Here is a 16,520-nt window from a genome sequence, read left to right as displayed (position 1 = left end):
ACAATAATGTGCATAAGAAATTGGTGTATTTGTGTATTGCTGTGAGTAATGAAACTACATTATGGTGGGAAGCTAAATTATCACTGAAGAAAATCTTGGATGAGCAACATAAATGTTGTGCAAACCACTACTGTTCTACAGGAGGTGTTAAAAATACTTCTGCTAACAATAATGTTTCCCAGGGCATTGCTTAATAAGGGTTATAAGTGCTATAGTATATATGTGTACATACCAACTTAAGTGCTAGTAAACTTGCGTGTTGTTTTAAGTGTGTAGATAATGTTCAGCTTAGCACTTCAGAGTTTATTGTTTCTTCAATTTATAAAATCATTGATATTTTGTACGCATAAAACAGTAGATTATCCCATTTAGTACGTTTTCCACTAGAAGAAAAAAAGACCTAATTAAAATGGAGTTTTATAATGAAACCTCTTTTATTTTGTGTAAAGTCTGCCCTAAGTGCAAGTCCTTTCACGAGGAAATTATTATGAAGGCTGCAGATTTGCTGTATTGGCTGTCAGATAAACAGAGATACATCAGATACCCCACTGACCCGTTTTTCCTGCGTGCTTTAAACTCATTTGTCAAACAGTCCCATGCACTGTGTGAAATAGCAACCATTAAAGTTTGTCAGAGCTTTCATTTGCTCTGCTGTATTTAAAACCTGATTTTGGTGACTGTGATGCCATCCGTGATTGGAGGATTTAGGGAGGGGAAAACACTGCCAGCATGTAGTTTCCCTGGCCCTGAAGTTAGCTGCTCTGAGTTGCCCTCAAGAACATCCCTCTTGTCCTGGGCACAGAGGGAACACGGGGAGATTTGGCCTCACCGCGCTAAAAATCGGCCTACGTGAGCATCCCACCTTCATTTTTACATGGATATTGCCTGGGGTTTGGCGCTTGCTCCAGTGCTGTTTTTGGGCGAAGATACCTGTATCTGCTTGGTGCAGAGCTCGGGTGCAGGTTATACTTCCCAAGGGGGAGCGATGCGCAGCCGTGCTGACGTGAGCTGCGCCTGCGCGGCGAGCGGAGGGAGCTCCCGCCGGAGGAGCCGGGCTCGCGGAGGTGCCGCTGGCAGCGAGGATGTGCCTTGCAGCCAGAGAGCCCGGACACGTGCTCGTGTCCCTGGCACGTGCCAAGGCAGTGCTACCGGTGTCTCCTTGCTTCCCTTACCTGCGCTAAGTGGGCGAAGCCGGCACAGGGGTGCCAGCGTGCGCCGTACTCGCGTCCTCGTTTTGGTGGGTGGAAATTCATTTTAGTGTGTTTGGATCTCATTTAGATTTTTGCTTTGTTTTGAGCTCCCTTCCTGCTCGAGTATTTAGTGCCTGTTAGATATGACTCATGCTCTGGACTACTGGACTAAAGATCGAGCAGTTAGGATATAGTGTGCAAATCCTGGGTCATGTGTGGGATGGGACCGTAGGTACATGACAGACCACCGGCTGCGGTAGAGAAAAAGGCACAACAAAAACTGCATTAGCGAGCGCTGCTGTGAGAAAGTAATGCCACGGGGAGAGGAGATCTGTTGAGGCAGGCAACAAAATAATTGTGTTGATTCCCTTCAGTGTTTAGAGCAACACAAACTTTGCACGGGCTTCCATGTATCATGAGCACATGTTTATTCTCTTACAAAGTATCCTAATTGTTTGCCTACTGATGCCAGCCCTAAAATAGCATTTCTGTTAATGGCAGCGTTTTGTAAATGTCAGGCAAAAATCTGAGCGTGGCAGGGTGAGGCATGGAAGGAGGAGGGAAAGCAGTTGAGGATGATGTTGTCAGCTGCGGTGAAGGCTTCTGTTATCAGTCTCTCAACCCAGGCAGATGTGCAGGGAGAAGTAAATGGATACTGATTTCATTTGGGCCTGCATGTAATTCATGTGTTCCTCTTGGGTGGCAGCGAATTAGTCTGAAACTCGTGTAATGCATGCAGCAGCAGCAGCGTTTGTTGCTGTGATAGACTCTGTCATCTGCTTTCACAGGGTTGCGAAGCCGTATTGCCTTTAACAAGCTCGTGTCCTTGCACATGCACACGTTAACCGCTCGGCAAAACGTTTAGCGCCGTTGTTTCTCACAGTTTCATTTTTCAATCATGTGCTTGCCGGCTCGGCCCGATAACCAGCTCGGTGGAGCGTGGACGCTGCCGCGGTTGTTTTGATGCCTGCCTGCGGCAGGCGCTCGGCCGTACGCCCACGCGTACCGCTGCCGTGCTGCGCCGTCTGGCGGGCTCGGGTCTGCTCATCTGAATTTAAGGCTCAAAATTGGATACGAGTGCAAGTATTTAGAATTATGCTTGTACTTCTGGTTCCCATGCTGGGCTTCATCTCTCATATAGAAGATTGATTAGCTTTCCTTTTCTCATCCCTTCTCCCATCTTTTTCTTGAATGAAAAGTTTGATTTTCGTGCTTTCTTTCAATGGCATGTAATCAGCTGCTTTAAAACGTGGGACAGACATCTCCATGGATACAAGTGTTTGCTCAGAACTTAATGAAATTTCTGCTTTTATTAATGCAAACGTAATTTATGAATTGGCTTCGCTTGGAAAAAATCAGCACATGACACTGCAGTTGGATTTTTAAAGTTCAGGGTTCTTACCACATCCCCTTTCCGGTTTACACAGCTGACAGATAAGAGATACTCTACAGTCAGATCACTTTAGTTCTACAGAAGTAAACTATTTTCTACAGTAAACTTATTAGACTCGTGTTAATCAGGTCTAAATTGCGCCCAATTTTCTGCGCGTAGTGTTTGCTATAGTTTGATACCACAAGAATCCTGAACTACTTAATCAGGCAAGACTGTCTTGAAATAAATGGAAGTTTTGAGTAATTTAAGAATCCAAGCCCAATTTTATTTCTTCCACTCAATTCTAATGGTAATTTGATTTTTGGCTACATAATTACAGATTGTCTGCTACTAAACCCTGTGATGTCCTGAAGTTCTCTTTAAGTGTTCTGTTACATGCTACAGTGCCTGTAAAATAAAGAATATGTCAACGGAGTCTTTATATTAAGTGCTACCACATTTATTTTTATTGTAGCCCCTCGAGTGACCCAGTTGGAAGGAAATGCCTGTGAAATCACCTGGGAAATGGTCCCACCCATGAAGGGAGATCCTGTTGGTTACATCCTGCAGGTACTGGTTGGAAGAGAATCTGAATATAAGCAGGTAGGAAAATGATCTGGTTTTAATACTGCTAAACTGATGGTAAAATGGAAGTGTTTTTGAACACGCTCTTTGCTGCTTTTTTCCACTGAATTGAATTACACCCTATGGTGGTGCAAGGGCCGTAATATGTTGTTTTCTCTGCTGAGAGAGTGTATAGAACATTGTTATCTTATTGGAGTGATTTCTGCTCGGTCCACAGTTAATCACTATTTGTAACTGAACTAACCTTTGAAAAGTCAGAATTCGGTCTGCCCACCATTTCTTCTTCTGCTTATGTTTTCCTCTGGACTGGCTGGTACTGACTGCTGTTTGAAGATGAGATGATGAACTGGATGGATTGTCTTCCTAATTCCCTAAGCTAGTTCCTGTATTGCCAGGGTGGCTCTCAAGACCTTCTATCAAGGATTTCAGTCAAACACATCTTTGCCGTTGCTTCAGCCATTCCATTCCTGTTCAGGGTTTAGGTGCTAGGATATGTTATCCAGGGCAAGTTTACTGCACATCTGCTGCCCCACAGAAACGGTGTGTACTTTCTTGCACTGTGAAACCATGAAATAAATGAGATATGACTGATCCTTCTTTCATTTTCTATGTTGATTGGAGGTCACAAGTGGATGTTTTCTCAGAGCAGCTGAAACAGAGCAACTCATTCATAACTAAATCCTGTATATCATATATCACACCTTTGACTGTCTTTCTTACAATGCACTTCATCTATGCCCTATTTTTTCCCTGTTCTTTCTTTCATTATCATCTGGATTTCAGACAAATCCAAAATAGAGAATGAGCATAGGAAATGAAACAGGGAATAGGAAATGAAATTCTTAAAATGTGAATAAGGTGGTACTTTATTTGCAGCTATGCCTTTGCTCCTCTTAAGTCCTTTTTTTGAGAGTTACTGCAAATTAAAGAATTTACAAAAATAACATAGATGTAATTACAAAGCAGTTCAATTGGTGTTAAAGATAGAAACCTGGATGTTTTTGTCAGGAAACATTCTGGGCACCAGTGTAGCTAATAGAACAGCCATGCGTACTGTGCTCTCCTGTTAATGTCAGTGGTAAGTGGATAAGTGGACCCATTGTGCTGTTGCCTGCTTTACGCGGTAGCCTAAACATATAGCCTTCATATGCAGCTTTAGTAAACGTAGCTTCAGCATTTCAAAATCCAGAAGGCCATCCTTCTGGAGCATTGGGCACGGCTTCGTGTTCCTTTAAGGTTCCTTTAAGGTAGGTGATGACTTAATCTTTGTAATCAAGAAACTGTGGTATGAAAAAGAACAACAATAAAGGAAGTTAAAAGGTACCTTCAAGATTTTATATCAAAGGTTTTCATTTCTTATAAATAAGCATGACCCTGCTGAGAGGTATTTAGCTTGTGTTTTCACAAGTGACTCACTCAGAAAAGCTCCTGGCAATGGTTCTCAAAGCTGACTCTTCAAATTCAGTAGTTGGACTGGCTAATAATAACCTATGGAAAAGAGGGTGAATGTCACAATTTAGTGTCTCAGAAATCAGTTTTACTGATCTAAATAATTTTTATTCATGACAAATGTGGCATAAGAATGTGTCTTTGGTCACTTGCAACTATTTAGCTGAAAAAGTAATTTTTAGTGGTATGTTAATTGTATTTTAAGTGCGAGTCCTAAATTTACTTTTACAATCTGTTCTCTGCAGGTGATGTACATGTTTTGCATATGTGTCTCGAGGGACATATTACATTCAAAAAGTTTTATGAACTGTTTCGAAGGTTTCCACAAGTGAGAAATATTATAGATTTTTGAACTGTTAAATACACCCACCAGAAGGATCAGTGCCTAAGTGAGTGGAGTTTCTATAGCAGTTGCCAGTGTGTTTTCCAAGAACCATAGATAATATAGCTGGATAAGAAAGAGATAAGTAGCTGCATGAAATGGGTTTTTGTAGCCCCATGACATGAAAATAAATGCAACAGAGCACCTGTTTTGTTTCTGCTTGTTACCGATCTATCATTATAGCTATGTCAAGTTATTTACAGGCTGTGCAGGACTTCATTCATTTCACAGTCAGGGTTGCTCATCCTCAGACTCTTTCACCTTCACGCAGCCTCTTGAAGGCAACTGTGATTCTCCTGCTCTGGGACTTGCTTTGCAGCAGCCCAAGCCGCGATGAGAGGAGTCTGAGCTATGCTCTCCTCTCTCTCGTGGTAGCCATCAGTTAACAACTGTCCAAGGACAGCACAATTCCAGCTGCGCTCCCAGTGTGACTTTGCTCTGAGAGCTAGGAAGACTGGTGCTGGAGCGACGTAGCCTGTCGAGCCTGCATCTACTGAGACCTGTCCTCAGGTGAGAAATCCCTAAATGGGGACGCCAGACTCGGTAGTGGAAGGAAGGAGGAAACCTTGCTGCGGGGTGGCTGCTTGTCTTAACAGAGCTGCTGTCGCAGCCAGTAGGATGCATTCCAGTAGGGACCATGTTCATGTTTTGCCTTCTGCTTAGTTTTCACTTAGATAAAATATGTTATTAGGGAATGTCGTTATCTAGGTGCTAGTCAAGGTCACTGGGCATATACACATGCAGAACAAAAATCCACTTTTAAAATGATCTTAAAATGGAAACTTTTCAACTAATGCACATGTAAAGCTGTTTCTCTGTGACAAGTCAGTAATCCTGTCCATAGCCAAATCACTCTATTTGCAGCAGTTTAAAGGCAACTATTTCATGGCAAGGTCTTAAGAAGCTTAACTAGGAAAACCTGCTATAAATCCATTGAACCACATCTCCCTGCCTGCTGCCAAGTGGTTTACCTCAGCTGAATATAGCTAAGAGTTGACCCAAACAAATTTCTTCATTTTAACTTAAAGCTCTAATTCTCGCTTTCAGTATTTAAGAGGAATAAAAGCTTATGAATATAAGTTCAAGCAGAGGTATCCCCTTCTGGAGTAGAACAAGCCAATTAGATTGTAAAGCAATAACGTCTGTGGAAAGTAGAAATCAAGATGATGAGGCATGTGAATCTCTTTTTTGTACACTAGATGGGAGAATGTTTGATATATGTCTATGTTTCTCTCCGAAGAAATTTTACAAAGATAGTGCTATTCTGGCAAGCATATTGTGAGGATGTCAATGTGCCTTTTATGATACAGGATTGGCATTCATACTGTGTTAGGTATTTTAAGCTGGTGGGGTTTTTTTGATAAGAATGTTGTATGCTTTACACAATAGATTTGAATCTTTTCATTCAAATAAATGCTTGGAAAAGAAAAATCCTGTCGTCATGAAAACTGAGTTAGAACTTTTTAATGATGGTTTATGTGTGACTTTTCAAAATGCAGCTAAATTACGTGGCTGTTCAGGGAGCCAGTTGTGCACACGGAGTGGAGCAGTATCGAGCACGCAGCCTCCTTGAACTTGCTCATGCCACACGTCACCCAAGTGGCACAGTGTGACACTCGATTCCTGTATCTGGAAAATTTTTATGTCACAGAGCGTAATCCAGTTTCAAAGAGCGAATCCACCTGGGCACTTTGTGCTGACTAAGCATAAAGCAGTCTGCTTCACCGTTTACACTGTATTCTGGCAGAGTAGGGTACAAACTGAAATAAGTGGCCGTTTTTCACTTCTCTTATTCATGGGGAGTAGTTCTTTAGTCTGGAAATAACCACACTGCTTCTTCTGCATAAGTAGGACTTCACAACTCCTGTCTAGTATGTTTTGTGTCTAAAATGAATAAATACAGCAAATTCATTATGAAGCAAAACATCAGTAGGAGAAAACTATGTCACATTGGCATTTGCTAACTCTCTCAGGTTTGAGATCTTTAAGACTTGTACCCAGTGTAGGTGCTGACTATAAGCTATTGCTGTGTATGTACGTCTTGGAGGAAGCTCTCTCCAGAGACATTTCTAAGAGCAGCCCACCTTACTGTATTTCTTCCTCTCTTACATTGAAGACAGACATTCAAATCATATAAAATAGCCATCCTTTTTAACTTATAAAATAAGCTATGTTGCTTTAGCTTCTCTTTCCCCTGCTGCTGCTTTAGCCATCGACATGTTTTTGTGTATGGCTGTAGTTTCTACATCATCAGCACCTGAGCTGCCTCTCTCCAGCTGTAGCCCCGTAGATGAAGCTCTCTGCATTGCATAAGCCACCATCTTCCATCACTTGACATAGCAAAGGTGACGTCAAGGTAGTCAACAGCCCTCAGACTGGGGCTGTAGCTGTTCCTGCCCTCTTCTGGGAGAGCACATGCAAATATTTCTCTGCTAAGAATTGTGTCCAAAGAATTTGGTTTACTGAAATGAAACCGATAACAGTTTAGCTACCTAAAAGCCATGTTAGAAAAGTGAAATATTCCTTTTTCTGTTTCTTGAATGACCTGTTCCTTTTTGTATTTTTGTGGACTTGACATATTTGTATGCTTCAAAGAGCAATGGCATGTGACATGACAATTCTTTTTAGGAAATCACATATTGAATTGTCTTTTGTTGACAAATCAGGAAGTAAGTCACTGCAAATTCTGGGAGCCAGTGGCCCAGATTTGGTTGTTTTTTTTTTCCTATTTCTTGCAGTTTCATCTAACAAAACTTATTCAGTTAGAACTTAGCTTTCAGTTTTGTTAAAATCATTCCTAGCTTTACATAGTTTTGATTCTGAGTCTGCAGAACTGTCTGGATTCTGCAGTGCTAGCAGCACTTGAAACTTGGGATAATATTTTTAAAATTCAGAAGCCAGAATTTTAGTTTTCTACTTCAACAGGTCTGAGGATCTAGTCGCTGAGGAGCTAGCTCTTAATAAGAGCTGTTTATAGGAAGTGAGATGGATAAATTAGAGCCTCTCAACCCTTAAATTGTTTGTCATTAAGGCAGAATGTTTTACCTTTAAAATTTCTGGGAACTGTGGAAGGGATGGTGTTTGATCAGCTTCTACCACAACTGTTCTGGGAGACAACTGTCCCAGTATGCATCTGAAAGAAGAAAATGCATGGGTAGATCCATCAGAGGCGTTAAAGTCTCCGGAGGATACAGCCCAAGGCCTGCTGGAGATGGAGGGGGCCTCCTGCACTGAGGTGCATGTGTCGGAGAACCCACTTATGTTACCAAGCTCTAATTTTTATTATTGTTGTTTGTTTCTTTCAGATTCTGTACACGCATCTCTGAAACGCATTCAGTGCTATGTTAATTTTGTGTAAAGTTCAACTCAACAACAAAAAAAAATCATTTTTTCTTCAAGTCAAAGGCACTTGTGTTAGGGGCATGCCAGGATACGGTATGATTGTACACTGTGCGTTGACATTGTATTATTAGTGCAAGGTGCTCTGAGTATTTTCTCTGCCTCCTGATGCCAGTGTTGTGTAAGGAGACAGAACAAATAATTGCTTTTTATTAGAGTCGTTAAGTGCAGCCCACCTCCTGGAAGGTTATCTGAGCGACTCTTATTTGCTTTGTTTAGGAGACAAGGCTGTCCACAGAACTCTTAAGGGTTTATGACCATCTCAGCAGTGGAGTGAGTGAAGCTGATTAAGTCTGGATAAAATAATAATCCCAGCCAGTTTCTTAAAGAGAAATCTGTCAGATGACTTAGAAGAAATAAAACCTTTCCAGTGGGCGTGTTTTCTAAATAGATTGAAGCCCGCCTCTGATTCTTGATCTTCTTATCACCATACAAAATAGGCTTTTATTAATTATTAAATACACTGGTCATTGCAATGGAGTGCAACAACCAGGTAAGGTTATCTTCCGCTTTCCAGTGTGTTGCTTATAGAGCAATTGTAGCTGTCATTTTTGTTATTTCGAAAAGATTGAGGGTTTTTTGGAATTCTTTAATGGCATCTGTGAAATTGAGAAGCACTTGCCTACAGGCATTTTCTGAGCTGTCAAATTTGATCAATAGTATCAAATGCCATAAGAGGCTTCAGCAGCAGTGTATGACTGGTGATCATTATTTTCACTGAGGGAACCAGCAAAAAAGCTCATCATGTTTTTATTATATTCTCAGGTGCCTAAAACAAAAGAGCTGTTTCTAGGATCTGAGAGTCGTATTAGTATTTTAGTGTTTGTATTTGCCACTGAAGCATAATGTGCTACATCTGAAAAAATCTGCTTTATAAAATGATATTTGGTTTAACATTTGTTTAGGAAATGCAGAGACCTCTGAGATAATTGTCAAATTAAATTATTTTTTCTGCGTTTTGTACGTGAAGCCCGTTCACAGAGCATAACTACATTCACAAGCAAGCATCTGTCTTTGTACTAATGGCAGCCTGTGCTGGCTCCTCGTGGTCCTGGAGACACGAGTGTCGGCAAAATTCAGCTCGGCTCAGCGCATTTCCCGCTGCAGAAGAGGTGCTCCGGGGTCCTCACTGCAGCCGGCGCAGGTGATGCAGCAGCTGCTGTCCAAAGGGGAATGATACCTGAGCATGACGATTGCTTGTCTGTCGTTGAGACAGGACCCAGCTCCATTAGTGCTAAATATTCATCCAACCATTGAGACCAGGGCATTTTACAGCACCTTCCTAGCTCTAGTACAAGAAATGTTTTGTCGTTATCATTCTTGAGCATGAGATGGACTTTGGACTATTTTTCAAACTTTCTTTAAAGATACACTCTTCTCTCACTGGACTGTCTGGCCTTTTTTGAAGCACTATTGACTGGCTGGCTTAAGTGAACCCAGTCATCTATGTTTATTAGACTGTAATGAAGATTCAAGTCTTTGATTTAGCAGAACTTAGCCTCCAGTTACACTGGTATTCACCACCCCGACAGAAGAAGTAACAAAGCCAATTAACCAGATGGGTTATTTAATACAAAGACAGCTTGTATATATCCCATGCTTAGTATTGGGTAAATGTAATTTATGAAGCTTAGATTGTAAATTGATTCTTAAATTTCATTATATAGGATTTTATTGAATTTTTGATTTGTTTTAGAAGTAGTGATCTTGGCTGCAAAGGATTTTGTTTATGGCAAAGGCTTCTAGAGTACCTTTGATACATTTTGAAAATGAAATGAATAATTACGACAGCCACCACAAAGCATACCTTGCCTAAGGCTGTGTTGTAAAGATAAATTCTTGGAGTTATGATGTCTCAGAGTCAAAAGAAATGGAAGTTGGATGAGTCCTCAAAGTAGAGGAATCCTGAGAGTCTGGTGTGGTGGAAACATGGGCCTTTTTAATTACTCATTGAAACTACATTTACACTCCAAATTTGTGCATTTTCATTGCATGACAGTTTGTGTTTGTGAGTATACTGAAGTATTAACTGCCTAAAAGATGTATCTTAGATGACAGAGTAAGAGGAGGACAGTTACCCACAACAGGTGGGCACCAGAAATTGAATTGCCATCTGAAAATACGGTGGCAGTGACTTTCTTGGTACTGGAGGAAGGACTGAGGTACACTTCACAAATAAATATTTCAACCTTCACATTACTGCTATGGACAGCTACAGCACTCCTAGTTTTCTGTTTCCTGTGATCTATTACTTTGACCCTAGTTCTCAGTTCTCATTAGCTTTGGACGGACAAGCAAAGATTACAAGACAGACAACAGGGCATAGCTATGGTTAAGTACAGATACTTATGGTAGGAGTATGATGTATTCCTCTGTAGCTTGAGTTTGAGTGAGATTCCTGTGAATGGTGAGCATACTTACTGAAGGTAAAATAATTTTGTTTATATGTTTCTTCCGGATTTATATCCTGGAGCCAAGAAACGTAAGTCTAGTTAGCTGAGTTCTAGCTGGTCTGGAAACTTAAAATAAACATCACTCGAATTTTATTTGGAAAAATGGTGAAAGACCTAGATAAGTTTAAAAGGAGGATGGAAAAAAAGAATGAAAGAAAAACCTTAGTCTTTTGTCCCAGATCTTCTCAAGCAATCAGAAACTGGCTTCCTAACTGAGGAGTAAGTCTCAGGGGTCAGCATGGGCAAGACAGTTGGATTCTTTAAGTGGTGTTTAGCTGAGCATGTCTTTTATTTTGATTTTTTTCATGCTCTATTTCTTATTCTAGAGCAAGACACATGAAATCCCCTATGAGCTCAGTTGTAATTTCCCTCTTGTTGCCCTTTTCCAAGTTAGAATTCTGACCTTCGCGAGAGCAGGGCTGCTATCACCACCTCCCGGTCCCGCGGCGAGGAGGAGGGGGAACAGTTTAAATGAGCAAAGAAAGAAAAATTTGAAGTGAACTTTTCAGATTTTTTTTTTCCAGGAGATACAAGCACTTTGTGACACATTGTTTTTCATTTCATAAAATACCAGTTTCAACAACTCTCTGTTATATAAATTGTTGACTGGTTGTTTTCAGAGTTCATAAATGGTTCCAATGGTCTTTTTCCATTTAATCACAAAACTGTCTCTTAGATACTCAGTTATCTTTTCTTTCTCATATTGTGACTCATGCTCTCTTGAGTCATACATTACCTACATTTTATTAGCGTAGGTACGTGATTTAGAGTGTTAAAGAACCAAGAGGAGCTTTCTATACTTCAATTAATATTTTGTCATTTCCACAATTCTAAAAGTGTAATTTCTGACATAACTGCTGACTCTTGAGAGAAATCCGAAGAAAGTACATTAAGATTTGTAGCCAATTTTAAGATTATGCAGTAAATGCCTTCCAATAACCTTAGTCTTCAGGTTTTTGCCATTTTGGGGCCAAATATGGTGCTTATGTCTTTGACCTGTTTGAGGCATACAGTCACATTTTAACAGTCCAGTACAGAAATATTTATCACAGCCACAAAACTTTTTTTCTTTTATATCTTGTGTTTGATTTATTGTCTGAAGTTTTGTCTGTCTTTGTGTGTATTCAGTCTGTAGAACACTTGAGATTGAGAACTGTCACAGTTGGACTTCTCTCATACAACCCTCTCTATGGTGGTATTTTTCTGAAACCTTCGTTGACATAGCAAGCTCCTTCCCTTGAGGGCTGCAGAAATGTTTCCTCACAAGACACAGATTTGACCTAACTTAAAGTTTTGTCCCAAATCCTTGCAAAATTGCTCTGCTTCTAAATTTATTACAACTTGTGGCTGTATGTGAAATGCAGAATCCTTTCACGTCTAGGTTTCTCGTACCTCTGTTCAGAAAGGAGTATTTACACTCATTTTGCACTCAAGAATATTTCACCTAAGACTTGTTCGAATTGTTCTGACACGTTACGGAGAAAAGGAGGGGATTGCTTGGTACCGCTTTTTGTATTTCACTTCGTTTGCTCTTTTGTTTTGAAGGTGTACAAGGGAGATGAGACGACGTTCCAAATCTCAGGCCTTCAAGTCAACACAGACTATCGATTTCGTGTGTGCGTGTGTCGCCGGTGCTTGGATACCTCACAGGAGCTTAGCGGCCCTTTCAGCCCCTCCGTTGCCTTCATGCTCCAGCGAAGCGAGATCATGCTCGCAGGAGAAGTGGGAAGCCTAGATGACCCTAAGATCAAGAGCATGATTCCTACTGATGAACAGTTTGCAGCCCTCATTGTGCTTGGCTTTGCAAGTTTGTCAATTATATTTGCCTGTATATTACAATACTTCTTTATGAAGTAGAGAATTCAATGGAAGTTTGAGATATAAATTTAACTAATGCTACGCATTATAATCCACACATTTATTCAGATATTCCTTTTTGAAAGCCTTTTGTTCTACCATACATTTTATATACTTCTCTTGTTTTTACAGTTCTAGCTTGAAGAAAGATAAATCAGTGTTTTGATGCACCTTTTTGAAATTCAGAACTAGGAAGTGGTCAAACTGGAGAAATAAGCAAACCAGATACCAAAAGCAAGATTTTTTTTTTCCTTCACAGTTTGAAAATTGTCACCAATTTGCCTTCTCATTGTTTTGTTTTTTCACTGAAGTCTTTACAGTCTCTTATGTTACTATTTAGGAAATTTTAATCATCAGTCACTTTTTTTCTCTTCTTTTTCTCTTAAACATTAGTCACAAGTGTGTATAGTGGTAAGACTAGAGTACAGTGTTAGTCAACAGTACCAGGTTTTCATTGAACAGTATTATCAATGTTGCCTATGATTTATTCACTACAATACTTTTGCCCCATTTTTTCAAGATAAAATGTACACTGTTATTTTAACTGTTTAGCGCGTTTAAATCGAAAAAATATCCTGCAGTCTAAAAACCTTTTTAATTATCTGTCACTTTTACAGTTACAACACTATGAACTGCCTGTATAAGAAATCAAATAACCAAACTGCATATAAATTATGAAGCATTATAGATTCTTTTTTTACCATTTTGATTCCTAGCAGTAATTTTAAGTAAGAGGGCATTGTGCAATAGTTAGTTATTCCCATGTTCAGCTATTTAAAAGCTGCTTTAACTTGTTTGTTTGTCACTGTATATAACTATTCTTAATCTACTACTAGATATTATTCTATTATGTTCAGCCTGATTTATATGATTAGAGCTGGTGACAGCCTACTGCCTCTACTGAATTAGGTAAGATTTACACTCAACGTAAGCAAACTTCACTGTCAGTTGATCATTTTTTTTGGAGGGGTCTCCATTTTATACAACTTTCCTGGAGGTGTTGGAAAGGAGAGCTGTTTGTTCTAAGTACCTTAAACGGGTGGCTATGTCCTTCTTGCCACAGGGCTAAGTAAAATACTCGGTACATTGCAAAACCCAGCCGAGAGCCCTACAGACGTGTAGCCCTTGCTCTTACGGCAGCGTTCCCGCCCGCCTCCTGCCTGCCCCTTCCCAGACACACAGTTTAATCCATCGAGATACTAGATTTTTAACTCTTGAGTCATTGGATTATTTATATTAAGTCAACATTGTGCAAGTACCTCAGGGACATTAATGAGCTGGAGGTGCAAATAGATTCCAAAAGGGTGCAACAGACACAGTGTATTTCCCTGCCTACTGTTTTTGTATATTTTTGCTACTTGGTTTTGCTTTTGTCCTAGCTCTTTTGTGCTCTGTCTCCATTGTCTAAGATTCAGTGTCCTGTACTAGCATAATATTCCCTTAACCAAAGTAATGGGGAAAAACAACATTATTTTTGTTTTAGGTTTATTTATACTATATACTGCATACAGTACTTTAAATACCAATTACAGTGCAATCTTTTATTTATTGTAAAAAAATAAAAAATAAAAAGTGTACTTATGTACTAATCCCCTTCCCTGCCCTCCCTGTAGCATGTTATATTTTGTCTGTTTTATATTGTTGTACTTTAGGTCAACTTTTTACCTGGCAGCATTCCTAGTATTATTAATCTTCTTACATTTTCTTGTGTTTTTGAAGATGGGAGCATCTAGTACATTAAATGCCAAAAAAAACATTATCAGTGATTCAAACGTTTACATGTATCCAAAAACATAATCATCTCTGGAAAAAAAGTGCTAAGATCAATGAATTATTCTGTGTGCCTCTCTAGATGTAGCAAATATTAGAAATGTTCTGTATTTTGTTATTGACTATAATTAGTTTAATTTAGCCTTGCAAACTAATGGCATTGAGCTAAATATATATTTTTTTGTTTTTTTTGCCAAAGTCATGGCTTGTCAAATTTATTTACATCTTATTTAAATTTATTTGTGATATGAAACTTTGTGACCTTGCATCTGTATTTTGTGAGCAAAGCATATACAGCTGTTTTCAGTGGAGGGGAAAAGAGTGTATTTTTTAAAACAATGAGAAGACAGCTAGTTTGGAAACCCAGAAATTTGAAGAATTCCCTTTTTTATTTTTTGAATATTTTTTCAGCAGTGCTGCTATGAAATCCGAGCTTGACACTTTTTTTAAAAAAAGTTTTAATAAAAAAAAAAGTGCTTTAGATAATTTGGTCACTTCTGAATGTTTGAAATTAAAAAAACGATACTACAAGCAGCAAGCAGAAGTGTAAGAAAAGCAATTTGTTAGTTACACTTTAAGCATTTCTGTCACTGCTAATTTGTTTGGCGTCCCTTATCATGCTAATGAAAAAGCCGAGTCCAGCTCTGAGGTTAACAGTGAAAGTATTCCGGAGGAGTTGGGACAGGCCCTAAATAAGTTAATTTGACGTTATTTTAGTTTGTATATTCTGCCATAGCGATTTGATTGTAATTCATTTATTAACAAAAAAAAGAATAAAGCATCACAGATCATTCCTGTTTCGATTTCCATTACCACTGAATACTACCATTTAGCGACGGCTTGTCTTCCTCCATGTATCGTTGTCTTTTGATCGAGTAGTATCAGGCATTGAATCAAATCTGAGAACTTTCTGCTCTCAAAGAAATTATGAACAAAATAAAGTAGAGTGAAACACTAAATATTTAAAACTTTAAGGAAGGAGAGAGATGTTTTTATATTATTCTGCCTTTTTCTTTATGAACTCAATACGTTGTTTTCTAATTCTGTTTGTTGGCTACAGTAGTTCAGTATTTCAGTGTCACAATTGAAAAGTGCCCTAACTGAATGTGTATGAACCTTATCCTTGCACAGTTCTTTAAATTGAAAAAATAAAATGTTTTTACCTCACTATGGGAACATACATTCCAAGCTTTTCAACTTTAAGAGAAAAATAATCATAAGTTTTTTCTTGTATTGTAAATTTTAGACTATTTCATATGCATTGTATTAAAACTGCCATATCAATTTTAATGTATAGATTTTGCAAATACTACACTATGTATGTAAGACTTAACTGTATCTGTAGTGTATATGTAATATATTTATGCCCAATAAATGTTTTAATTCTTTCTGATATTACCAGAAGTTTTCTTAAAACAGGCCTTTCAGTCTGTGTGCAGTGGCCCCCTTCTAGTCCATCAGGAGCGTTACGGCAACCTAAAGCAGGAGCAGTGGCCCCACATTTGACGCGGGACGTTGCTGATTTGGAATTTGGGAGATTTGCTGCGTTTGTGGAACATTTGCAGTCGCGGTTCAGCGCTGCGGGCCCCCAAAGGGCCGTGGCAGAGCCGTGGTGCCAGTGGAGCGCAGGGGAAGGTGGGTGCCTGGCTCGCGGTGCCCGTTATGCTGCTGCAGCCAAGCTGCAGTCCACGAATCATCGACTTTCAGCTTTGAGTTACGTAGTTTCACCGAGATAGGGATGAGCATCTTGGCCGATTTGCTAGCTCTGCCCTTGTTCGGGGCAGTCGCTGTAGCGTTGCAGCAGCCTGCAGCGCTGTCCTCTTTGCTGACCTTGTGCAACCACAGCTTCGACCTGTAGGTTTCCAACCTCGGTCAGTTTGTGGATCTCCTTAAAAAATAATAATAAAAAATATATAGTTCAGGGCAAGCGTGAATTGCTGTGCAGTGACAAGGAGCCTGTTTGACAAGAGACTCTTTTTTTCTGTGTAGCTCTTCACAGAAATGGTTTAGAAGCCTTGGTAGAAAATTTCTAGGGAAGTTGAACAGCTTATGATCTCTGCATG

General features: G+C 39.6%; 1 protein-coding gene across 6 annotated transcripts in view; it reads left to right on the top strand.

The window, feature by feature from the left end:
• FNDC3B (fibronectin type III domain containing 3B) overlaps positions 1 to 15,838 on the top strand; it is a 179,143-nt gene extending 163,305 nt beyond the window's left edge. For 2 of the 6 annotated variants that reach the window (XM_026061452.1, XM_026061460.1), the window contains 2 exons: positions 3,038 to 3,165; positions 12,376 to 15,838. In XM_026061452.1, coding sequence (XP_025917237.1) covers positions 3,038 to 3,165; positions 12,376 to 12,687 — 440 coding nt within the window. In that variant the 3' untranslated portion in view covers positions 12,688 to 15,838. The other 4 variants (XM_026061485.1, XM_026061477.1, XM_026061467.1 and 1 more) reach the window with 4 other exon arrangements.
• Positions 15,839 to 16,520: the final 682 nt, after the last annotated feature.

This window comes from Apteryx rowi, unplaced genomic scaffold (genome assembly GCF_003343035.1).
Source record: "Apteryx rowi isolate R43461 unplaced genomic scaffold, aptRow1 scaffold_10, whole genome shotgun sequence".
Lineage (NCBI taxonomy): Eukaryota > Metazoa > Chordata > Aves > Apterygiformes > Apterygidae > Apteryx > Apteryx rowi.
Note: the sequence above shows the minus strand (reverse complement) of the source record. Positions and strands in the feature narration are given on the sequence as shown.